We start from the raw sequence: 25,670 nt of genomic DNA, 5'->3' as shown, positions 1-25,670 counted from the left end.
TCGGATTGGTCTCCCGGATATTTTGTTCAGAGCAGAAACCAAGATTTTCTGGGTAAAATGTAGTTGGGGGGCACTCAGTGGTGGCCTTATTTTTCTAAGAAAATTAAATGAGTCGAGGCCCTAAGGCCTAAGCATTAGCCTTAGAAGATCTATTAAATGTAAACTAAAGTTACTAAGAGAGAAAAGTAAGTTAGAGCGTCGAAGTCGAGAAATAAGAGCACCGCTGAACGCCCTCCCCTCCACCTACATTCTTCCCGATTTTCTTGCATCCTGAACTGAGTTGGTTTCCCAAGTATTCTACCATCCATGAAGACTGAACTCATTCCCACCAAGACTAACTACACATTTACCCCCATACCTCTCCTTTACCAGATCAACCCGAGTGTCGAGTTCTGAAGTAGTATAGAAAAACGAATGCCGTACTGCATTCCATTGTCGCAAGTGAGCTTGCAGCGAGTCCACTGTAGGCATTTGAGCGGCGAGACACTCCGCCTCGAAGCCGACCACGCTTTCTACTTTCTACTACATAATTATTTAGCGCTCCTAATTACTTGTGCGGGAATTTAAGAAAATGGAATTGACCACCGACTAATTACGTACAGTTGGTAAATATTGTTCGAAGTCCATTCTTCTCAAAGAAACTTTAAAAAACGAACTCACATGGAATCGATAAGTAATAATAATAAGATGGTTCACTTCTTTAGGTTTTAGTCAAGGTGAAGCCACGTTTCTGCCAGTGAGCAATGATGTTATTGGCAGTTCTTTAGGTTGCCAGAGCAGTGTTTGCCACTTCGAACACCATTCACCATTCACTGTGAATCCATTAATCCCTACCATTCACTGTCGTTGAATGCTTAGACTTTGTTATGTCCCGCGTTAAAGGCATCACCCCACAAATCTGAAGTGGTGCAGATTTCAGGTGGAGTATTCTTATAAGGGATAGTAGATTATGGAGAGATTATGGAGGGTGATTCCATCCATTTCTTCCTAATTGCCGTAAAAAACGACCCGGAAGATGCGGCGCCGCACAAGGCTGGCGCGCTCCAGTCGAACTCCCCGTAGAAAATAGTGCGCCGGAACGCTCGAAGCCGTATCTTCCGGGCCGTTTTTTTGCGGCAATTAGGAAGAAATGGACGGAATCTTCCTCCTCTCTATAATCTACTATCCCCTATAAGAATACTCCACCTGAAATCCGTACCACTCCAGATTCCTGGGGTGATGCTTTTAAGTTCTAGCTCAAGGATAGAAAATACGGAGTTACTGGACCATGTTGCTTTGCCATAGTGTTAATAGAACCCATATTCTCCAGACAATGTAGCAAAATGCGTTTGATTGAGGCAAAGAACCAAGAAGGGAATGTGTCTCAGACAGAGAAAGTGTTTAAGTTGTACTGGACACGTCGCCACCCTGCAGGAAACATAAGTACCGATGACTGGGAAGCTACTCATTGGAAGAACATTCCAGTGACACGTGGAAAGAGTGCACATTTGCCTACATCGGCTTTGCACTGGCTAGTTAAAATAGACATTACTTCCTGATGTGAGGACATAAACTCGGCGCCGGACATATATAGTCAATCCCGAGTGACGATGAGCTGCACGTAACACAAGTTGCGCCATTGAAACGGTGGAAGAACTACCACCAACAAACAAGAAAAAAAGAAGAATGCGGTAGGTAGCTTGATAAGAACAGTTTTGAATAATCAAACTTTGTGTGTCCTACTGTAGTTAGGTCCTGACAAGATTTGAACATTACGTTCAATTTGGCAAAAACAAACTCATATTGTAGGATTTTCTCAGTGCTGTTGTAGCATTGTTATTAGTATGTTCATTTTGAGGGATTTACTAGTTCTTCATTTATTTTCTCATTTAGGAGAGTTGGATTCGGATTCACACATAGGCGACACGAGTGATATGGCTCCTCACGTGGGTATGCCTTTCTTTCGTGCTTCATTAACAAATCCTTAAGATTTTCATAACTTCTTCATAGCTTCCTATGACATCGATGAACTGAGTGTTTTTTCCATCAGATTTCACTTTTTTTTTGGCATACGCGTCCTCGCAGTTATAGAATTGCGCCAAAGGCACTGGTCTTTGCCACGGGTGCGTATCGGTACCCGTGGCAAAAACCAGTGCCAACCAGTTAGGTACCTGCAGCCTCCGCGACAACCTATCCTTAGGGGAAACGACTGGCAACGGCTATCGTTAACTGCTCTGCGCAGCAGTTAATGGCGTCAGCAGGGCGTTGCGCCGCGTACGCCTTACTCCCGCCCATCTTCGGCGCTCATCGTCAAATGAGGTGCGAGACATGCCTCGCAGGAGCACGTTATCTCTGGTATTGTTTCTGTATCGGATATGCGGAGTATCGATCGCTTACGTATAGAGGTACATCGAACGATTGCACATGAAATCCCAGAAGTAGAAAATAATGTAATGTAATAATAGTGTTTTATTTATGTAAAACAAATCGGAAATTTTACAAACTACTGTTGTATCTTATATGGATTTAATAGTCTGTATAAATACAAATATACATCTATATCTTCTATATAGTTTTTTTCAGTCACAAATCAACATCTTTCAAAAACTAGGTTCTCGTTCCTACAACTTTTAACTTTTATTTTTGAACATTTTCAATTTTCATTTGTGCTTTCAGTTATGTTTTTTATGCTTCATTTATGTTTTCTGATGTTGTGTTTTTCTTGCACAAATCTTCTACGTTCTTTATTCATTTTTAGCATTTTCATTTTCTACGTTTTCTTCCACTTTCTACATTGCTACGTTGGTACCTGTTCTTTCTTTAAAGCAACTTCTAGAAAGCAACTCTATCACGTAAATGCAATATAAACACGGCTCATGGCCTCAGTGATGTGGTGATGGATGGACGTGGCTTAGTGATCACAGGTAGCCCAAGATATGCCTGCTCTGGCCTACCGACAGCCTCTTCTGCAGGCAACTATTCGGCTGCAGATAATCGGTTGCGAGTACCTAACGATCGCCCCCCTTTTGCCACAGGTATTGTCGGCTGAATGCCGCAATGTCGTAGAGTTCGAGGGGAAAATGTAGTTGTGGGGGCCACTCAGTGGTGCCCTTCTGGACGATCTGTTTTACTTTTTTCTCTTAGTAACTTTAGCTTACATGTCATAGATGCTTTAAGACTAATGCTTAGGCCCAAGTGCCCCGATCGATTTAATTATTTATTTCGAGAAATTAGGGTCCGCTGACTGCCCCCTCCCCCAGCTACATTTTAGCCGAGTTCGATCGATGAGTTGCTTAAAGGCATCACTCCACGAATCAGGTGAAGTATTCGTATGCGAAATCGTAGATTATGGAGAGGTGGGTGATTCCGTCCATTTCTTGCTGATTGGCAAAAAAAACGGCCCGGAAGATGCGGCGCGTGCACACTGCTGGCGCGCTCCAATCGAACTCGTTGTAGAAAACAGCGCGCCGGAGCGCTCGAAGCCGTATCTCTCGGGCTGTATTTACGGCAATCATGAAGAAATAGACAGAATCACCCTCGTCTCCTTAATCTACGATCCCGTATACGAATACTCCACCTGAAATCCGTACCACCTCAGATTCGTGGGCTGCTGCCTTTAATCAGCTATGGCTGGGAGCGGTCGCATGACGTCATCATGTTCGCATCTACTTTCACTGCGTTTTTGCAATTGGCCATTACATTTCCATCGTTCCTGCGCACATAAATAATTATTATTATTGCATTTCGAAATACAATAATACATACACGAAATACAATAATACATACAATAATGCAATACAATAATTATTGTATTGCATTTCGACGAAAAGACAAAAAATAATCAATAAAAATAGGGGCATAGGCTAGACAGTGGGAGATTGTACTGTCCGAGAGCTGCATAAATGCGCACTACAAACTCGGTAAGCATAACTTGCAAAGGAATAAAGAAAAGGAAATAGATAAGAAAAGAGAAGCAAGCTGAGAAAAAGAACCAGACGCATCAAATAGCTTAACAGGTATGTGGAATTACAGGAAGAAAATGTTTATTTCAGGGAACCGGTCATCTTTTCATTTATAGAAAGAGTGAGATATCTTGTGGAGAAAATACTGGACACAAGGAAAGTGAAAGGCGAAAGAGAATACCTCATACTTTGGCAAGATTATAGTATTGAAGAAGCGTCTTGGGAGAAGGCTAGACATTGTGTTAGTTATTCATTCTAAAACGTTATATCGTATATGTTGTAAGGAAAGAACTCATCTGAATAATAAATTCTAACAAAGTATTTGAGGAATGTCCTGATGCCATTGCTGCTTTCTACAAAGAAAGACGAGCTGCTAGGTTCAATAAACCTTACAGGTGAGGAGATGTTTGATTCTCCAGACTCTGATGTTGACAAGTTTTATTTTTCTTGCCAAATTCTTTGGGAAATCGAAGGCTAACAGACTGCATGTTTTTATTTGCTATAATTTATGGTCATCTTCCATTATTTCAGTCGCTCAGCCATCACTACTTATACGTTACGGAAGAAAGAGGAACCTCCTCGGGTTGGTCATAATTCTTATATTCATATGTGAATCTTTTATTCTCGTAAGTATAGACCAATCAAAACGACCTGTAGTTCGTGGTGTAGCGCAAACGGCTGCGGCCTCACCTAAATCTATCTAGTTAAACGGCTGCGCGGGCGGTCGCCGCGTTGGAGTTGGCAGTTATGTTCGAGATGGGACCTGCTCTAGTTCCACTCTGACTGCAGTTTTGAATGGTTTAGTAACTTCATGTCCCTCCTTGATCTCAACCGCTACGCTCCACTGCACCCATTATGTAGCAACTTCAGATCGTTTTGAACCGACTATAAATGAGCATTTACGAGAGTGGTCGAAACACCATTCTAATTTTCATCTCAATAGAAACCCGTTTTCATTTTTATGAACTCCATTTTCCAGATACTCTCTATACAGTATACGAACACGTCAAAACATTTTTTCTATGTTTCATCCGATTCAAAATTATTCTGAGGCGTCCGCTTTAGTGCTTTCAACGCTTCTGTGTTTTAGCACCTCGTCAGTATTAGCGAGACACACGTTTAAAGTGTTTTAATTCAGAAAGCCAACCAAGGCACACTGCGAAATTTCCTGGATGGGAAGAAGAGTAGCTTAGGGGTCGCACTATTTTAGTCGAGATTGCTCAACACTCAGCATGAAATTGGCAGATTCTTGGTCATAGCTAGGAATCAGTCATAGCCCAATTCCTTTCTTAGTCAGTCTCGCGTTAAAGCGATATCAAAAAATTGAGGTAAGGTGGCTACAGCGTGTCATTACAACTCCAACTGATACATTGGTGCAGATTGGTCCCTGGTTCAATGGTGCAAATCTAGCGAGAAAATCTGCAATACAATGCTTCCAAAAAATAACCACAAATCTTGGTCTGTCCACCTTCCTGTGCAATGAATCCTAACGAACTAATCCAATGTAAAGAAAAATAACAGTTAAACAGCATGCAATTTCTTTCCTGGGGTATATGTCATCTCATATTTTTATGTTACCTTCAGCCACGCGTTCATCGCACTCGCAGTTCAACTAACATTGAGGACGGCGGAAGAAATGTAGAAATAACATCAGAAGATCAAGGTGAGGATGTTCTGTTGTTTGTAAACACCAGACGACATATCTGACGTCAAAAGAAGAAGTAACGTAAAGGCGAAATATATAGCTGGAAGGAATACTGTGTACCGAGGCGATTTAGAAGTAATGTTCAATACGAACAGTGCTAGTGTTCTAGGATTAAATGTACCCATGTTGATGTCTACTACCTTCCGTAAAAACCACATCGTAAATTCCTGCATCTTTCTTGGTTCCACTGTGTTTATTCCAGAAAATATCTATTAACACTATGGCAAAGCAATATGGTCCAGTAACTCGGCTTTTTCGATCCTTGAGCTAAAACTTAAAGGCATCACTCCACGGATCTGGAGTGGTACGGATTTCCGGTGGAGTATTTGTATACGGGGCCGTAGAGTATGGGGAGGAGGGTGATTCCGTTGTTCATTTCTTCCTAATCGCCGTACAAAACGGCCCGGAAGATACGGCTTCGAGGGTTCCGGCGCACTATTTTCTGTAAGGAGTTCGATTGGAGCGCTCCAGCCTTGTGCACGCGCAGTGTCTTCCGGGCCGTTTTTTACGGCAATTAGGAAGAAATGGACGGAATCACACCCCTCTCCATAATCTACTATCCTACATACGAATACTTCACTTGAAATCCGTACCACCTCAGATTCGTGGGGTGGACAGAAGCTAGCTTACAGAAGTGCGAAAGTTCGATTTTCCTTGAATCTTGCACAGAGATTGCAATTTGTCGATAGTCAATTTAGCAACAGTCAACATTGTGTACAAACTTTATTACGGCTAACGTTTCTGCGTCGTCGCCTCCGTCAGAGCGTGGAAAGTCAGATCATTTGTGATATATCCTCTCAAATGCCTCATCCAGAACAAGTCAACATTCCCTAAGATGCTACATCCAAAATCGAAACCAAAAGAGTCCAAAACGTTGTGCTTACCTAGGTAGCCGCGTTGTCGTGACATTAGCGGGCCTCCACGTGATAAAATCGCTCCGCTAATACTAATTAGGATGCGACCCGCATATGACCCCGTAGATCAAAACCCGCAAAGGTCTTGATACAGAGCCAGCTCGTCGGTCACAGCTATGCATTCTTCCTTTCTATTCATTTTTGGGGGAACGGTAAAGAGGGTCCCGGCGGATTCTCCGCGAATGCCTCCGAGACATAACGTGCCCAGTGGATATGCCGGCAGATACGCGAACATATCTCGACGAAGTCACGCTCCAATCGTTCATGAAGACGCAGACAACCGCCATAGATGTTCTTCCTGCGCCAGAGATGCAGAAAACTGCGCAGTTACAAGGAAATATGAAAAGAAGAATGGTGTGAGCTGTCGAAGTGACCGAATAAGTCAAAGAATAATAGTGTTAGATAGAAGTACATGGGACTTTGTATGGTGTTCTAACAAAGAAAAGGAGTGAGTGTCTTTATATCACCTTCAGAAAGTCTAGAAATCTTACCAAATTTGAACTCTTTTCTTCCCGTAAGTTCCAAGAAGTCAGAGATACAGAAGGTTCCTCTGTCTAGAAATAAATTAGGCTACAAAAAAGCAGGGAATTACAGGATAAGGATAATTCCCATTACTTTTGAGAGCTGGAATGTTCCGTTTTAAAGAAAATTTTTAAGCACGTAATTTGAAGCCATTAGATACATCCTTATCTCATACTTCACGTGAGGATTTCTCTCGCTTCTAGTACGATTACTAAATTGAGATCATCTCGCGTTGCAAAATTGCAGTGAATGTGTCTGATTCTCCAGAACAATCTAACAGATAGTGGATTATTTCCTAGCCGGTGATGCAGCATATGATTAGCGGTAGGTAAGCAGAGTCAGCTATTTAGGTGCCAACGAAAGTGAATCTCTTTAGAACCCGCACCATCGCTAATTGCTCCGACGAAGCATGACCGGGGCATGGTCGAAGTTCCGCCGGGACTCTCTTTACACGCACCCTCATTTTTGGACTTTTAGCGTTAATCCAAAATGTCTCCAAAGTTCTGCGTGGTACAATTCCTGGTTCGTACGATAGGATCGTGGCAGCTATGCAGAAAGGAGCACTTTCATGATATTTTCTGCGGTGGGTTTCGAGAGGGGTTGCTGCGTTTGAATGTTTCATCCCATCTAGATGTTCTTTAGTACGAACACAAAGAGCTCACCCTGTTTCGCCAATATATTCTTCGTCGCATGTATTGCACGAAATCATATAAACTACACCAGAGACCATGCAGTCGCCTGCCTTACCAAATGGGCATATTACACAGTTTTGAGTCAGGCAAATGCGATCGTACATTCTGTTTCGCACTAACTGCTCCTTGAGATTTGTGAGAGGGAGACAACTTTCACTTGGTCATCGAGACCACACCTTACTAGATTGGCCCTTATCGCCTTACTCAGGTCGTCGGTTATGAAAGGTAAGCAGAAATTGATCTTTTTGGAGTCATCCACCTTGGCATAATCTCGCTGCGCAATAAGACCTGGCCTACGAGGTACATCAGCAATGTAACTATTAGAGGTTGCGATCCGCTGCGCTAGGTTAACCGCATCGATCCGCTCCTGGACATCAGATGTCACCCTTACGGCTGTCCTAAACATGTTCTGAATGACTGATTTCTTTGTTTTCTAAGGGTGAGCTGAGAGACAGTGAACTAATATGTTTTTACTGCTAGGTTATCGAAACCAGTCACCATTGGACCACTATGTTTCTACGTTAAGGAAGGAAAACCAATTTTTTGGGTTTCTCCCGTGTAAACCGTATGTAAGGGGATTGCTGGTTTAGAAGCTCGAAACAAGTGTCCATCTCGTCTTGAGTGGGACATATAACGCAACCGTCATCAATGTAACGACAGTAGAGGAAAGGTTTTCGTTCCAGGATGAGTTGTTCTGTTTTGGACATGAATGCAATGGCTAGTGTGGGAGCTAGTCTTTGCCCCATGGTCAAACCCCTGACCTGTCTGTAGTGGTGTCCCAACCAGCGAAATATGGAGCACTTTAGACATTCATCCAGCAGTGTCATGATTTGCCTTATGGAAAACCCGTACAGGTTTGGAATATCTTGGTGTTCTACGAGACACGGCTTGCATTGCAGCGCTGTTTGAGACATTGGTGTAAAGAGAAGTGATATCGAAAGATCCAACGACACATTCTTTTCCCAAGCGCGGTCCTCGAAGTTGCTCATGAAACATGTTGGTGTTGGATAAATGCGCGGGAACATACTTAAGCAACGGAGCAAGTATGACGTTTAAAAGCCGCGATATTCTATCAGTGGGCCCTCCTGCATTGCGTATAGTAGGACGTACTTGAAATACCTCTGGATCTTCTGAGAGGAGAGCAGAAGGGGAGAGCTTATGTGTTTTTACCAGTAAGTATAGAACCGCAACTAGGAAGTTTGTACTTCAGTCGTATGATCATTGGTCTATGTAACCTCCGCAGCCTTTCCTGTCTTGACCCAAACTCTATTGAGATGATGACATTGTTTTTTGAACTCTCCATATTACGAAGAGTGATAGAGTGTTGCGTTGTCAAGGTGTTGCCTAGTGATAGCCATGTCTAGATCACGTGATATGACCACAAACTCTCCTCCGTTATCGCTGATAGAGACCTTTATCTCGCCACATGCTGAGAGTTCGCAAATCTCGCGTAGACCAGAGCGTTGAAAAATGAATAGAAAGGAAGAATGCATCGCCTTGATGAGCGAGCTGGCTCTATATCAAGACCTTTGCGAGTTTTGATCTACGAGGTCATATGCGGGTCGCATCCTAATTAGTATTAGCGGAGCGATTTTATCACGTGGAGGCCCGCTAATATCACGGCAACGCGGCTACCTAGGTAAGCACAACGTTTTGGACTCTTTTGGTTTCGATTTTGGATGTAGCATCTTAGGGAATGTTGACTTGTTCTGGATGAGGCATTTGAGAGGATATATCAAAAATGATCTGACTTTCCAGGCTCTGACGAAGGCGAGCCGAAACGTTAGCCGTAACAAAGTTTGTTCACAATCTTGACTGTTGCTAAATTGACTATCGACAAGAAGCTAGCTTATCCGCCGTCAAAGATGTTTAGAAAGAACTCATGCCCAAGTTCAAACCTACGACCGCTATACATAATCAATTCTTTTTATAATTCATTGCTGCAGACAGTTATAAAAATTTGCAAAGGGCTCTCTGTATAATCCATTAAATAGAGTTAATGAGCTGTTTTAAGGGTATGAATTCAAAGATGCAATCTTCTTTGAAATCTTTCTGTTGTTTTAGGTTCAAGAATAATCTTATGCCAGAATTCTCCCTTACCAGAATTTCAGAACATCATTACAGCGAAAAGCGAAGGCATATTTCATAAGGAAAGGAGAAAACAGCTGTGGTAGTAATATAATCGTAATCTCTGTAACAATGATAGGATGATCTTATTTCATAACTTCTCCTTCAATCATAGCAATAAGCTGTGGAAGAGTGCTATTTCTGGGAAAAGAGCAATAGTCAGAACTCGCCGGGATAAGTAAGATGAAAGAGTTATTTCGAAGTCACGTCATAATCTTGAAGAATAAGATGGAAGTGGTTCAGATGAGGCAATGCATCCCTCATGCACACACTATGTTTTACGCTGATATTAGGTGAAGTAAAAAGTTCTGAGCTTATCTTGGCTTTATCTCAACGATAAAATCAACGTAGGTAGGACTAACCGATCTAGATCAAGTGAGCCGTTTTGTTCGATAAAGTTTTCCCACTTTGATGGCAGATTCCTGATTCCGCAATTTAATAAGTCCTCGTCCTTAGCGAGAAAAGACTTTAACCACCACATTTCCACAAGCCTCTCTGGAGGCCAATTTTGTGCCATCAAGAAAATTTTGCAAATGCTTGAAAAGGTGATAGTGATAGGTGCCCGGTCTGGACGCACGGATGCGACACTGAGAGCTTGGATGGACGGATGCTTAACCACCCATCCAAGCTTTCGGAGCTTCTGACGCGTCTTTAAAGATGTGCGCGGCCAGCGTTTTATTGACGAAACACAACAGCTTTCCTATTTGCCAATTCTGCCTGCTTGAATCTGGTCAGTTATTTAAAGTAGAGGTCCAAATCGAGCGTTGCCCTGATAGGAGGAGCATATAGTAGATGATTCCCTTCCAATCCCACCAAAAGCAAAAGCAGCAAGCAAAACTTTCTTGTCCGGGCTCGGCGCTTGTTTGGGCCTGGTCGCCGCGATTGGACCACTATCTTTTTCAGCTTTTGTTCTCGTAAGGTCACCTTAAAATCGCCGTATGGTGTGTCTCGATATGATTTTTACATCGTCAGATATGTCTCACTAAAGAAATCTAGCGAAAACGCTCACAACTTTTTACTTCGCCTTATACTTTCAAAGAGTGGTTTGTGCGCTTCGCTCAACCATAAACTTTTCACATCGATTCAGTACGGTTATAGGTTTGTGTGAATATGAGCTGCCTTTCAGGAGAAGCTGCCTTTCATCTATACCAAATCCAAAGTGGCAGGAAGATTGAAGCTTTATTGGGAATCAAAATCAAAAGATCAGAGATCCAGTACATGGTCAGGTACAGAGGTCGTGAGCCTAAGGACAAAAGAACTGAATTCGTCCCATCCCAAGTTCTTCGGCTGTATGCTGTCGAGGTACGATATTCGAGTGATACTTTTAGAGCAACATTAATTTTTTTTTCAAATCTGTCATCTATAATGACACTTTGTATTTTGTATTTTTGTAGGACTTCGTCGATTGCTTGGAGCAGCTGGCACTGGCAAATTGCGAGGGCATGATGCTGTAGATTACTTCCACTATAGCTACCGTATGGCGTATTGCTACTAAGTAGGAGGGTGGGCTGGTTCATAAATATATTACTTTTTTCTTGCTTTTTCAAGCATCTCCTATTGGGGTTTCCTTGCAAGGATTTGTGCATGATCTTGTCTCCGTTATCAAGGAGATGTACCATCGATTGCATTCTTGGTGCTTTAAAAAGTCGGTGCCGTTTTTCTCAGTTTCTAACGTATTAGTTTCTTTTTATTGTTGAGTTAATAATCTCGGTTGGAAGAATCCGTAGGTCTTTTTCAAAATCTGTCATGTAATCCTTTACTTAGTAGTATTTGTCGTTTCTGCTTTTATTTTGACTCTTCTGCTCCTTTCTGGACTTACATTTTGAAGTGAATGGATCCAATTGTCTGATTTATCTGATGCATGTATATTATCGATCTCAGTGTTGCGCACTTTCTAATGAATCTATGTGTTATGCTTCCCCTGTTTTAAATACAACCATGTATTATGTTAGCTTTTACGTATTCAATTTCAAAAATCATTTACAGATAATGGCATTAAGAGCGTCAAAGCGTGCACTTGTACTGTGTTTGCGCAACTTTCGAGGTTATCGGCGCGAAAAACATGTTAATTCATACACAAAAACTTGATCGCTTGTGTTTCAACATTCGCGCATAGGCGGTTCAGTTCGCCTTGCTATAAAAGCCGTAAAGCGCTGTACTTATGATAGGCCCTTCACGAAATGGACCTGGAGCAGCGTATCAAGGCATATCGCTTCGTTGCCTATGCCGCCGTCACATTCTCTGTAGTCGCTGTACTGTCAGTATGTCTCACTCTACCTATGGTCTACAACTATGTGAACCATGTGAAGCGTCAGATCAACACTGACATCAATTTCTGCCGCGGATCGGCGAAAGACATTTGGTCAGAGGTGAACAACCTCTCCAAGCTGCCTGCCTCGAACAGAACCGCACGTCAAGCAGGATACGACGCAGGAGTTGTCAACGACCCCGTAAGCGGTGGCGGGAAATGTAGCGGATGCTGTCTGCCTGGTCCTCCTGGAGGCGCTGGTACCCCCGGAAAGCCCGGTCGTCCAGGAAAGCCAGGAGCTCCTGGTATTCCTGGAAATCCAGGACGTCCTCCTCAGGCGCCCTGCGACCCCGTCACACCTCCACCATGCAAGCCTTGCCCACCTGGACCTCCTGGACCTCCAGGTCCCCAGGGACCACCAGGAGATGCTGGTTCAGACGGACAGCCTGGACAACCCGGCAATGATGCTGCTCCTGGTCAGGCAGGTCCTAAGGGACCACCTGGACCTAACGGAAACCCTGGAGCCCCTGGAGCACCTGGCCAACCTGGACAAGACGCATATTCAGAGCCACTCATTCCTGGAGAACCAGGACCTGCCGGAGAACCTGGCCCACAGGGACCTCCTGGTGCCCCAGGACAGCCAGGCTACGACGGCCAAGCTGGTGAGAGCTTTTTTAATGTTAACTTTTGACGTGAAGTCAGATTACGATTGTGCTACTTCTAACTATGCCTCGCAATTTAGGACAACCCGGACCAAAAGGACCTCCTGGGCCTGACGGTCAGCCTGGAGCCGACGGAAACCCCGGAGCTCCTGGAGAGGCTGGACCTCCAGGAGAGAGCGGAGAAAAGGGTGTTTGCCCCAAGTACTGCGCTATCGACGGAGGAGTCTTCTTCGAAGATGGTACTCGTCGATAAGCATTTGCCGTACAGCTCTGCACAAGTTTTGTATAGAAGGATTGAACATAAAACTTTTTTCATTATTTAAGAATATTAGTTGTGTAGTAGGTCGCAAGAAGTGCGTAAAAACATTCTTCAAAGAATGTACGTGGTGAAGAGTGATGAATTCTGAGTCATTTGTTTTATGCTGCAACTAAAAATTCGATCAAAAAGAAGCACTATGTGCGGGAGAATTGAAATACAGCATGAAAGCGCCTAAAGTCTAGAGTATGGAATCAAAGGTCTAGAGTATGTATGGAATTTAAAGGCATCACTCCACGAATCTGGGGTGGTGCCGGTTTCAGGTGCGTTATCCCTATACGGAGTCGTAGATTATGGAGAGATGGGTGATTCCGTCCATTTCTTTCTAATTGCCGTAAAAAACGGCTCGGAAGAACGACTTCGAGCGTTCCGGCGCGTTATTTTCTACAACGAGTTTCATTGGAGCGCGCTAGCCTTGTGCACGCGCCGCATCTTCCGGGATGTTTTTTACGGCAATTAGGAAGAAATGGACGGAATCACTACTCGTATCTAAACTTACACCCTTCTGCGGAGGCTCAGTCCCTTGGACCAATGCTAACACGGCGCGAAATTTTAAGTGGAGCAGCGGATAACTACTTCCTCCGTTTTTACAGTGGAATAGACGGGGAAAACCTGGAAGTGATTACTATAAGATGCTTGACGAACTCTTATCATAAAACAGACGAGGAGAATATCACAACAAATCGTAGTACAGCAAACAAAAAGGATTACTATCTTCGAGTTTTGGAGTAAGTAGGGACTGGAACACCAACACACAATTTTTGATCCTCTTCTTGCAGCGAGTAAGATATACTACATGATCCTGATCCTATATGAGGACACATATGTTTTCTTGTCCCTCTCTCCAGCTTCATTCTCATGCTGTTCCACTTGTTCTTCCATTGCTTTCCTTATTTAATTTGGATTTCGTTTCCTTCCTCGTACTCTGCATCGTGCTTTACTGGCCTTGTTTCTCCGTTCTATTTTTTTTTGTCTATCTGTTCCGCTCATCTTCTTCCCTTGTCCTGCTTTGATTGTTTTGTCTTCTTGCTCTGTCTTCTAATGTTGTGTTTTTCTACTGTTTCTTAGGTTTTGTGTCTATTTTGTTCTTTTTGTCTCATTACAAGTGGCTTTGATTTCAACTTCTTTGTTTTTCGTTCATGCAGCATGTGGTATCTCTTGTTCCCCACGTTTACTTCATTCATGTTTGTTGCATTTTCGTGTATCTCACCGTTTCTGCACCTTTTCTTGTTGTTATTTGTGTTTTTCCACTCCTTCCTAAAATTGCTCTCCTTCCTTCACTTTGTCTTTACTTCTTTACATGACGGGAACATTGAAGCTAAAGGAACACAACTCGTACAGAAAAATAGTGGAACTTTCTTAAATAAAACTAAAGGATCTTGGATCTTCATCTCTTTCAAACTGGAGGAAATGCCCTTTCTGCAAAACATCCTAAACTATACTGCTCCGTTATTGAAATTAATAACGAAAAGGTGCAAAAGAAGACCAGGGCGATTCATTGCAAGAGCAGTTTTCTGCTACAATTCAACCAATTTTGGAAACAGATATTGACATCAAACTCTCGCCATTTTCAACGTTCTGTATTTTAAAGGGAGTGAACGAATGAACGAAAATTGCCGACAGTACTTATTATCTTACTAAACAGTGAAACCTAAAGCTTAATTTCATTTCCGTTTTTCGTTTTTGTAGAAATCTGGCTACTCACTTGTGTTTCCAAATTTTACCATTTCCCAACTTTCTGGTTGCGCTAAGGATACTACGTATAGAGTGAGTGATTAGAGACTTAGGGTTTTAGTACCCCAACTGAACAGAGCGAGTCGGTGGTTCAGTGGAATATATGTGTTTATTACAGTAGAGACGACCGCACCGTACCAACCAAGGCGAAGATGTGTTGAAGCACATCAAGTAACAGTTACAATAAGCGGGCCACGCCCATAAACTACTTGAGTTGCAGCGAGGTCACGATATGATCATCATCGCTAGATGGTACTACGGTTGCCGTTGCGAAGGAATATATGGGAGTAACGTGGTGCAGGAAGACAAAGGAAACAGTGGGAAACAATGCTTTCAAGGAAACTGCTCAAGAAAGCATAGAACCAAATCGAAACCATTGAGGGACTTCGGCAAAGTGAAGAACACGATGTCGTCTCTCCTTATCCTGTTGCTGAAGCTAAAACAATAAAAAAGATTAAAAGCTGGGGTTCGGCTACTGTGTCAAGACATACATACTTGATACTATGTGAATGAAGTGAAAAGTAATGAACCTAATCTATTTGGAATAAATCCATCAGTCAGTCCAGAATTACTCCAAAATTCGAAGATAGTAATCCTTTTTGTTTTCTGTACTACGATTTGTTGTGATATTCTCCTCGTCTATTTTATGATAAGAGTTCGTCAAGCATCTTATAGTTTTCACTTCCAAGTTTTCTCCGTCTATTCATCTGTAAAACGGGGGAAGTAGTTACCCGCTGCTCCACTTTGAATTTCGCGCCGCGTTAGCATTGGTCCAAGGGACCGAGCCTCCCGTAGCCGTAAGTTTAGATACCAGTCGGATTCACTCTCCTCCCTAATCTATGGCCAAGTATAGGCATAACCCACCTGAAACCCACACCACCCCAGATTCGTGGAGTGATGCCTTTAAAGGCAGCATACCACGAATCTGGGGTGGTACGGATTTCAGGTGGAGTATCCGTTTACGGGGTCGTAGATTATAGAGACCGGGGTGGTTTGGACCACGGCGGAGGTGTTATATGGCGTCGTACAAAACAGCATTCTGGAGGCGGCTGTTTGCGGTTCGCATACGGATACTCCACCTGAAATCCGCACCCCTCAGATTCGTGGTATGCTGCCTTTAAGTGAATTCGTGTTAGATTGAAGAAAAATCGCGACAGGAAATCACTAACTGTTTGAGGACGTAGTCGTTTCGAGTGCTTTGTTCGTGATGAAGTTGCGAGGTGAAACGAGTATCATTTAGCAATAAGCGAATGCTCGATGCTTCTCATACACAATTAGACAGCAGTTAAGTACTCCGCAACTATTCCAAGTAAGATACACAATTCACCAATATAAGTGTTTTTAATCGCTTTCAAGTTGAAAATGGGAACCTTGTACTCATTCTGATCAATAGAACATTATCGAACATGTCTGTGCAGTATTGATTGGGTCTCTAGCAAATGTTTTACCAGATGATATTTTACACCGAATAACTTGGTCAGATACTCCTATCCCCATAAAAGAACGATTGGATTGAATGATAAATTAGCATCTCACCTGCGTCCATGTTCGATATTAATTTCCTAGTCGACGAAAATCTAATTTGTCCTTATTGTGTCGAAAAAAGACGAAAGAAAGGACGGACTAGTACAGGCAAGTCGACGGTAGTCAGCTGATCTCCGATTTGTTTTGTTTATGCGAGTTCGATTGCTTCTGTTTTGCTGAAGTAGATGGTGAACCGCTGAAGAAATGTTCCTAAGCATACAGAATCGCTAATATCGCTTCCTAACTAGATCGCAGATCCAGCATCTGCAGGAATGTGAACGAAAAAGAGCTGAAGTGTTCGGGGTCATATTTCCATTCCACAATGGAAAAATGGCTAGCTAGAAAGTGAAGAAAGTGCTTTAAACATACGAAAGTGAATTGCTCCGAATACCGCTGTGGGGTCATACCAAACGCAGTTTACGGAGTTCAGACGTAATATTCCCTCAACAAAAGAAAGGGAATATAGAATAGACAGCGAACAAGAATCGGATCCTGCAGGAACCGTCCTTGCTGCGCACCTTTAAACATAATGGGGTATTAGCATTGGTCCACTGCGTGGGGTTCTCGATGTCAATTCGTTTTCCTTTGTGTGGGTACTACTTTTTTTGTCGTAGTCAGGATCCAGTTATCTACAAAATTATCCAGTTACGTAGTGCTTGTATTAGTTGTCTTCATGCCTTATGTACAATATGTTTAGCATCTGTTTAAGAAGCTCATTATATCGCTCGTTTCTCTCACTTTTAGTGAGGCTACTTATGTCTAGCCTACTTTGGTGAAAATTTTGCTTCTTCTAAAGATTATGAAGCGTAAATCTTCATTCTGTTGAGAGTCAATCCAACATTTGTATGTGCGTGTATAGTTGCAGACGTCGCAATTGAATTCAACGTTCGTCTGCCATTTTCGATGTTAAGTTCTCTTTAATAGTAGATAGGGTTAATGAATAAAATTGCTAGTGTAGTGAAGACGCGAGGCACCGCTCTAAAAAACGAAAAAAAAAGACGGATCAGAAACATCTGACTGATCACTTTGTGTTACGAGTAAGGACTCTTCACGTTCTTAGAAGGTTCAAACACCTAGGTTAGAAGCTCTCTGAGAGATTACTGCATGGAGCAGCTGGACTATATTGTGAAGTCTCCTATGTGTACAATCTCTTCCGTTTTATGGGAGAAATTCTTCAATATTCTTCAGATTATCACATAATTAATGTAGATCTGGATAACGCCAGAAAAACCACGCTTCGCGAACTCGGAAGCAATCCATTTTCGTGCAGAGCTATGCTGTATTTGATCTGGCACGGATAGCAAATGGTGTTGGATTCAGAATAGATCAATAGTTGGCAAAGTTGTGATCAATAGCACCTGTTTGCATTTTTGGGCGAGCAAGAAGATATCGACTTCTGTGGACTACTACTCTATGATGGATATTTGCCGTGCGTTCAGGGGAGTAATCCCAAGTAAAATATGACGATAGTCGTCGTTGTGAATAAAAGTGAAATCGATGGTGTAGCTGAGGCCGCACAAGGGCGGCGTATTTCGCACGGTGAAAAATATATAGGTGATCTAGCTGTGCTATAAATCATCTATATATCGGTTTTTGAGGATGCAAATATCTTAAAAAGTACGATGTATGTATGTATATCTTAAACGTACGATTTGTAGCAGCTTATTGCCGATTAATCTTTGTGTCTTTGTACAATTTTTTTCTGATATGTATGTCGCTCAGTTTGGTTTCGCGGTTAGTGGAATCCTCTTCGAATATCGGATCTTAAGTTGACGTTGCGACTTCATGGCTTAGGGGGAATGTAGTTGGGAGGAAGGCACTCAGTCGCGCTTATTTCTGGAAGCTGTAACGTCCTTTTTTTCTTTTAATAACTTTAGCTTACATGTCATAGATACTCTAAGATTAATGTTTGTTTTTAACCTCGGCTGATTTAGTTATTTCCAGAAATAAGAAAGCGACAGAGTGCCCCCAACTACATTTTACCCTTTGGCTTTATTTATCAAACTTTAAGTATTATTTTTTTGTTTTCCACTGTATTTTCTTCTTGATTTCACCAATTTACATGGAAGGTGATTACTGTCGAGAGAAGTGGAATTTAGTCCCGCGCTGTTTGAAAAACGGATAGAAATTTTCCAAGCTTGTATTCAACTTGTTTGCTGACATGATTTGCAGACTTGTCTGTTTTCATTTCATGGCACTGTTTGTTTTCTTAGTTATAACATGACATATTTTCAGTAATATAATATCTACACGTATGTCCTAATTGGAGCATCAATGGAACATTTGAGACCATCTCATGTTTGTTCAGCTGAGAAACTGAGAACGTGAGAACTCTTTTTGGAATTCATCCAAGAATTGACAGATAAGGATATTGCAAAGAGAATAGTTGGTTATCTCTACGAATAGGTTGAGTTTTAAATCACACTTTCCTTTGAATTCTACTTTCTTTTTCACCGTTATGCTTACGATGGTATGGTAGAATCTAATCTGCACTTCGTTTCTGTCGTGAGTTTCTAATGAAGGGATAGATTGAAAAATATGATTATTAAGTAGCCCTACGAAGCATCCCTTTACACCCAATTCATCATCAATTCATTATGTAAGCGTTCATTTAATCATTTGTGATGACGTAAAGAGTTCGGAGAGCAAACTGATCAACCTGGGTACTCCTCGTTAATTTAGTGTGCTTCTCGTTTTTGTTGAGAGACTTATCTTGCCAGTTAAATCTTAAGTCCTAATTAGTACTGAAGAGAACTCAACATCAAAATCATTTTCGGTAGGTGGGTCTATCGTGAAAAACAGATGCAAAACCTCCGCCTCTACAGTTATTTCTGCTTAGTGGTGCAGAATGTTGCGTGTGATTGTTTCTGTATCGTGATTTGGATCGATTGTAACAACGGCTATTTGGTTGTAATCGAGACTGACTCTTATACTCATGTTGAAACTGGCTATTAGAATGTCTAGTCACACCCTTACCGTGATTTGGCTTTAAAAAGTAGAGGAATATCAGTGATGGTATTTCAGTGACTTCGCACCTCTGAAGGTTCAATTACGTGGAGCCCGCATCCAGCGAACTCTGCCTTTAACTCGGAAATGACCACGATGCCTACTGCTGTGCAAAAATTTCTCTTTATTAAAGCAAATTCCCAAAACAACTTAATCGTAGCATCTATAGTTAGTGCTCAGATGATTACTGTTGTCTTACATCCCTCAGAAAAACAAGTCCCCCAGTTCTCCTTGAACAGAACTGTTTTTTTTTTGCGTTATGTTGCGGAGTTGAGCGCATCACTGCACTCTTCTTCAATGATATACCTACATACAGCTCTCTTGTAGAAATTGATACACTGAAATAGTTCCTTTTGTTTGATGGTTAAGTAGTGTTTTCCGCAACGAATTTTTTTAGGTCCTCTACTGTTGAGTGTTTTTCCTGCTCTTTATTTTTTGCTCGTGGATTCGAAAGTCGTATTTCTTCACAGTTTTAAAGGAACATCTCGTGCTTCGTATAGTTGCTCAAGATTCAGTTAAATTTATAATGATGCGCAAATCTAACGGATATGTAAATACGACCGACAGTGGTGGAGGTAAGTGAAGCTTACACTTAATTCAGAGTTTTTTTTATTTATTTATAATCGATTCAGAAGGTGGGACATACGCCGTGGAGAAAATCCTCAAAACTCGCCAAAGGAAAGGAAGACGCGAATATTTGATTAAGTGGGATGGTTGGCCACTTGATGAAGCCACATGGGAAGCTGAAAGTGATTGTGTAGGTTGTCGAGGATGCTTATTTCTCGCTGTTAATTGCCTTAAAATTACGGGAAACATCTGGCATCCAGCATTGATAAGTATAGCTGAAGCATAATATCGAATACGTTCTCAGTATTTGGTCAAAACTCCGTATTTCTCTTCGGTGACCAAAACTTTCCGACAATAATTTCGTATGGGTTGCATCTTCTTCGAGCAGATTCCAACGAAGCTTACTACAACATTCACGAATTACATACACTTGCGGGTTCAGCTGCAGATCACAGGAGCAGAGAAACTAGAATGTGGTTGGAATAAAAGTTTAGAAAATTGTATGCTCGTTTTAGGACTGCGAAGAAGCCATCAGGGAGTTCTATAAGAGCGTCACTATTAAGTAAGTTCATTTGGTATGTAGAAAGGAGAGCATACCAATGCTGTTGATACATGTTGACTCAAAATATGACTTGTATATGTCTGCTTGTCATAGATTTCCGTCATTTTATGTCTAGGTAAATGTTGATTTCAGAAAAGAAGATAAGCAAAAACGGACTGATGCTTCAAACCGAGGAGCTTCTATTGTGTGTGGAACTTTGTAATAATAAGTTCTCTTTCTATATCAGAAGCAAAAACCTCTGAAATTTTCAGTCGAGTCGGGAATTGCGAGGCGCACGTAGGGCAACATTGGACGAAATTAAAGGAGTCGTGGTAGAGTTCTCCATTACATGTTCTTGACGGTCATTTTGTTTCCTATTTTCAGCCTGAAAAGAAGCGTCGAACCGCATGCAAGGAGCAGGAAATAAAGATCGAAAACTCCGAAATTCTATTTAAAAAACATAGCACTGCACAGCCGAAAGAAGAACCTTCCTCAACTGTTACGACTCCAACTAAAAGAAAGTCGACAGCTACTTCCAAGACCACTACGTCGGCAAAGGCGAAGTCTCAGGTAAGCAAACGAGAGTTGATGTGACATATGTTAAACTGAAGACGTGCGTGAAAATCAACAGTCCTTATCAATTTCTTCGCTAACGCGTACGTGCGCTTCCTTTTTTTATCTTCAACAATGTTTTTGCTCTTCTTTCCCCTGTGTCCGTGTTATTTAATGTTTCCGTTTGCTCGCGGAATTAATCTATTTCTGTGAAACGAGGACTTCGCGAAGGAATCCAACCACTGGCCGTCCTCTCGTGATATATTTTATATCTCGAAATCTATCTGGAACCGAATCGCTTAATATTCTTATTCAACGGTTGTCGTCCAAACGCATTGCGTGTCTGGTCCGTCTAATTACAGTTGGCATGCAACATGTTTCCTTTGACTCACCACATCCACTATTCCGTAACATAGACAACGATGAATAGACTCGTACTTCGACTTCAAAGGCGAGGCGATCCATTGCTTCAATCTTGTGCATCTGCACTCTTTTCTTGCTTCATTTTGTTGGAGATGAAGGTTGACTACAGTCCCTTCATCAAAGTGTTGAGTTCCGAATTAGCCTTGTCGCATCATTTCTGAATATTCTCTCGTAGCTGCCGTCTTTTTTTTTAGCATACAACTACTATAGCAGAGTTACAGATAGAGTCATGCACGAGTTCAATTTAGTGCCTGTATACTTTTATTCCTATCAAGGGCTTTGAGGTTCACATCTATTTGCCTTTGTTAGAGCAACGTAGATTGCAGCTGACTATGAGCTTGACGACATGTTGCAGTTCCGCTATGTTTGAAGTCAACATCAATAAACCGTCGGCGAACTCGAAATAAGTGTCCTGAGATGCAAGTGCGAAACCTAGTGCTCGTCTCTAGCGCGGACGTAATGCACCACGTCGGTACAACACGTCTAACACAGGCGCTGCGCTTTTTCCACCGCTCGATTGCCTTTGGTCTTCGATCACTTCTGTGGGTATTGTCTTATTCTTTTAATTCACTTTTGAAATAGGATAATCCCGGCATAATCTTGATGGGAAGCTTTTCTTTGACATTGATAAAGCGTTAAATTATTATATAAAGGATAAAGATTCGTGGATAAATTCTTTTGGCATCCGTCGATTTCAGTTCAGGATTCCGGAGTTTTTGTAGAAGCGTATGTGACTATATAATGGGCGCTGGTGCTGGCTTAAAGGCATCACTCCACGAATCTGGGGTGGTGCGGATTTCAGGTGGAGTATTCGTATACGGCATAGTAGATTATGGGGAGGAAAGTGATTCCGTCTATTTCTTCCTAATTGTCGTAAAAAAGGGCCCGGAAGATACGGCTTCGGGCGTTCTGGCGCACTTTTTTTCTACAAGGAGTTCGACTGGAGCGGGCTAACCTTGTGCGGCGCCGCATCTTCCGGGCCGTTTTTTACGGCAATTAGGAAAAAATGGACGGCATCACCCTTCTCTCCATAATCTACTATCCCTTATAAGAATACTCCTGAAATCTGCATCACCTCAGATTCGTGAGGTGATGCGTTTAATCACCCAAATTTAAGCTACAGTCTATCTGGGTATATGTGAGCATTTGCAGCGGACAGAAAGGCAGTTCATTTCTTTATATCGTAGAACGATATTACATAGATGTCGACTGGGCCGACGTGCAAAATATAAGCTGCATGTGCACCCATGAAATAACCACACTAATTTGCCTACTCCACACATCTGAAGGACTGGAATTAGAATACAAGGTTAATATATGAATTAATTTGCGATTGAGGAGAAACACGCTGTTGTTTTTCATCTGTGCAACAACCTTCCTTTTTTCTCTCTCTGGCGACGTCTCTGGTGTCATCGCCACTATTCTGCTTCAAATGAAGGAGTTCCATTGTCCCTTCTATCTATTTTCTTCATTTGCGATTTTTCCAATATTTTCTTTTGCAGGGGAAGTCGACAACCGGAGCAAAAAGTGATCTAAAGAAGTCTCCTCCGGCTCATAACATAACAAAACGTTAGTTCTGTTCATTTCATCCTTGCAAATTTTGATGAGATTACAAAGCAAACACATTTTTCTGACCAAAGCTCAAGAACTCTTTCTTGTTTTGGTTTCCGGCACAGAATATTTCTTAACACGTTGGCTAAAATGTCCGACGATGCCGTCGGACACTTTTTGCCATGTGGGACAATTTCCCATGATGTTGGGGGATCATAAAAAATAATTGTGAGGACTTATTAAATATTTAATATGTTCTGTTATCTGTTTTTTGGAACATAGTCTGAAGATCCACTCGGGAAATTAGCGCGCAAAAAAAGCGCGCGGTTCCACGCGTGAGATATGTAAAAAACCGCTCGGTCGTCAATGTGTTAAATTAGATTTCTGTTTCGAAGTGTTACTTTCCATGATTGTCTCGCAACGAGCAACTCGATTTGTGTTTTGTTTCCTCAACAGACGGTAATCAGATCTCTGCAGCTTCAACGCGTCGATCCGATAAAGCTAAAAATGCGAGGAGTTTAGGTCTCTCTAACAGTTTTCTACGATCGGAACCTTCAAATGCTAGAGGTAAGCAGGTCTGCATAGGTATAACCCCTATAAATGTGCTTCTTTCGCGGTGAATATTATATTGGAGTGGAGACAGAGAAAGCAGGAAGAGTGCATAGTTGGCAGAGAAAGTTCGTCAGTTGCTACCAACGTGTCCAGACGAACGTGAATGCCGGCAGTCACACACCGTCGCACCCTTTTCGAATTTCGTGACACACACACACACTTCTGCTCTTTCTGTTAAAACTTCACTTTGCGTATATATATATATATATATATATATATATATAAAATGAACCTTTTTGCAGCTGAGTCGTATGATAGCGATGATGGTTCAGCCTGTGTTCGTTTTCTGAAACTGAAGAAGAAAAAAGTAACTGCGGACGTTAGACCTGGTGCTGATTCACCATCGCGTAAGTATCCCTGCGTTAAACAAGTTAACCCGTTGTCTATGGCATACTTTACCAGTTAAAAATTCCTTACGTTCAGTTTCCGACGATCGTGTTTACAAAGTTGAACAAGGGCAAGAAATCGAAAGTATTGTGGGAGTGAACAGAGACGGATCTCATATCCTTTACGTTGTCTTGTATAAAGGTACCGCTCCGAAGCACCAGAGAATGGAGTTCGTTCCTTCCCGAGTCCTTCGCAGCCATGCTATGGAGGTTGGTTGATAAACAATCCTTTCATACGTTCATGAATGGAAGACTGAGGAGTTAGAAAGCTGTTCGTCGACTTCTCCGGGTCGTAGCCCCAGTCCTTTTGAGAAGAGTGAATCGTCTATTAGCCCGACCGTTGGCGACAAGTGATGAATGGTCGAGGTGCATACTTTTGACGTTCGAAGTGTAATTTTAAAATATAAATTATTTTTAAAATAAAAAAAAATATAATTTTAAAATATAATTTATAAACATTTAATATTTTTGATATAATGATTTTTCAACGCGTTAAACGCAGGGGTACAAAACAGTCTTAAGCTAAGTACTAAATACAACGGAAGCTGTGAGGCTTACAAATGGTGTACTAGGCAATAGGGCAATATGCAAAAGTCTACTCCAACGGTTAGATACAATGTTTACAAACATTGGGAGCCGTGATTCGCAGACTAGAAGCCAAAACTGTTTTTAATCACGGACAAATTAATTTTGTTAAGAGAGCATTGAAAATCTGAAAAATTGGTGAAAAAAGCAAATTGTAGAAAGTGAAGGAGAGTATACTCTGGATTTGAAAAAAAAATTACCTTTGTTTTAAGAAATGAGGCAAACTACTTTACTAATGAATTTGTAGGAAGGAAAAAAAAACGGTCGCACATGAACAACTCCAATTTTTCGATACTGTTTGAATGTCCGTGGCCAGTTAGATGATCAATACGTGTTTTTACTTACGACTTTTCAGATCGCCGTCAGTAAAATAGATGTTTTCGAATATAATTGTTCCCGTTCTTTTAATAGAGGATAGTAAATACGTGTGCGTCAGTTTTTGTCGAGCCAAAAAATAAATCCAGGAAGTTAAGGGTTGATATCTCGTGAAAAATGATCTCTATACTGCTAGTGACATATTTCGGGTTGTGGAAAGAAGTGGAGTAGAAATAAGCGGTCGATGAAATCCAGGAACAAATAGAGAAGTGGAGTCAAATGTCGTTCCATTCTTGTGTTTTCAGTGTGCAGCAACATGTTTTCGTTGTTGTTTAAGGGTACACTGGGTGATCACCCCTGTCAGGTATAAAGCTTAGAAAAGAAGTTTTGCTGCTGGAGAACTTACATAGAACCCCTTTTCTTCCAAACATTGGTCATACTTCTTCCAGTGCTTTGTGGATTTCCTCGAGCAACTGGTGATCAAAAGCACGGCTAGTACGGAAAGTTCGTTGTGATCACGGATACATGCCCTAGACGCAAATATTTTGTAATATGTCTGCTTGCTTTGTGTTACTTCTTACTCTTACCTAAGTTCCGTTCTTTTTTTCTGAATATTAACTCATAACAAATTGCATCATACGCCATGAGTATTTATTCATCTCTATCCTGATACGGAGTTTTGCGCATTGTATTTTTGTTAACAAAAAATCTTGCGCATTGAATTTGGGTGACTACTGCCATGCTCTC

At 41.7% G+C, this 25,670-nt stretch overlaps 4 protein-coding genes across 9 annotated transcripts; 3 read left to right on the top strand and 1 right to left on the bottom strand.

Annotated features, from left to right (window-relative positions):
- Positions 1–1,322: 1,322 nt before the first annotated feature.
- RB195_002154 (uncharacterized protein) lies at positions 1,323–11,355 on the top strand (the record flags this gene model as incomplete). 4 transcript variants are annotated; one of them, XM_064199272.1, is made up of 9 exons in its annotated part: positions 1,323–1,422; positions 1,789–1,821; positions 1,873–1,929; positions 4,058–4,182; positions 4,269–4,336; positions 4,473–4,524; positions 5,526–5,604; positions 11,028–11,203; positions 11,296–11,355. In XM_064199272.1, 9 exons carry the CDS (start codon positions 1,323–1,325, stop codon positions 11,353–11,355), a joined length of 750 nt encoding a protein of 249 aa, XP_064055152.1. The 4 variants fall into 4 exon arrangements, with proteins under 4 accessions (XP_064055152.1, XP_064055153.1, XP_064055155.1 ...); XM_064199273.1 differs by lacking the exon at positions 1,789–1,821 and adding an exon at positions 1,574–1,670 and having other exon boundaries at positions 1,323–1,514; XM_064199274.1 differs by lacking the exons at positions 1,789–1,821; positions 5,526–5,604 and adding an exon at positions 1,574–1,670 and having other exon boundaries at positions 1,323–1,514; positions 11,296–11,347.
- A 451-nt stretch (positions 11,356–11,806) lies between these two features.
- RB195_002153 (uncharacterized protein) lies at positions 11,807–13,064 on the top strand (the record flags this gene model as incomplete). Of its 2 annotated transcripts, XM_064199269.1 has the most annotated exons (3): positions 11,807–11,848; positions 12,070–12,811; positions 12,892–13,064. In XM_064199269.1, the coding sequence occupies 3 exons, from the start codon at positions 11,807–11,809 to the stop codon at positions 13,062–13,064; spliced, it is 957 nt and encodes a 318-aa protein (XP_064055150.1). The 2 variants fall into 2 exon arrangements, with proteins under 2 accessions (XP_064055150.1, XP_064055151.1); XM_064199270.1 differs by lacking the exon at positions 11,807–11,848 and having other exon boundaries at positions 12,082–12,811.
- Positions 13,065–15,803: 2,739 nt separating this feature from the next.
- RB195_002152 (uncharacterized protein) lies at positions 15,804–16,097 on the bottom strand (the record flags this gene model as incomplete). The annotated part of the gene is made up of 2 exons (XM_064199268.1): positions 15,804–15,940; positions 16,031–16,097. 2 exons carry the CDS (start codon positions 16,095–16,097, stop codon positions 15,804–15,806), a joined length of 204 nt encoding a protein of 67 aa, XP_064055149.1.
- Positions 16,098–18,659: 2,562 nt separating this feature from the next.
- Positions 18,660–25,438, top strand: RB195_002151 (uncharacterized protein; the record flags this gene model as incomplete). Of its 2 annotated transcripts, XM_064199267.1 has the most annotated exons (13): positions 18,660–18,709; positions 19,789–19,798; positions 19,870–19,966; positions 20,024–20,148; positions 20,474–20,520; positions 20,653–20,704; positions 20,772–20,831; positions 20,884–21,069; positions 22,977–23,043; positions 23,503–23,592; positions 23,880–23,984; positions 24,061–24,233; positions 25,373–25,438. In XM_064199267.1, the coding sequence occupies 13 exons, from the start codon at positions 18,660–18,662 to the stop codon at positions 25,436–25,438; spliced, it is 1,128 nt and encodes a 375-aa protein (XP_064055147.1). The 2 variants fall into 2 exon arrangements, with proteins under 2 accessions (XP_064055147.1, XP_064055148.1); XM_064199266.1 differs by lacking the exons at positions 18,660–18,709; positions 19,789–19,798 and having other exon boundaries at positions 19,918–19,966.
- Between the last annotated feature and the right edge of the window lie 232 nt (positions 25,439–25,670).

This window comes from Necator americanus, chromosome IV, assembly GCF_031761385.1.
Source record: "Necator americanus strain Aroian chromosome IV, whole genome shotgun sequence".
Taxonomy (NCBI): domain Eukaryota; kingdom Metazoa; phylum Nematoda; class Chromadorea; order Rhabditida; family Ancylostomatidae; genus Necator; species Necator americanus.
This window is presented reverse-complemented; position numbering and strand designations above follow the sequence as displayed.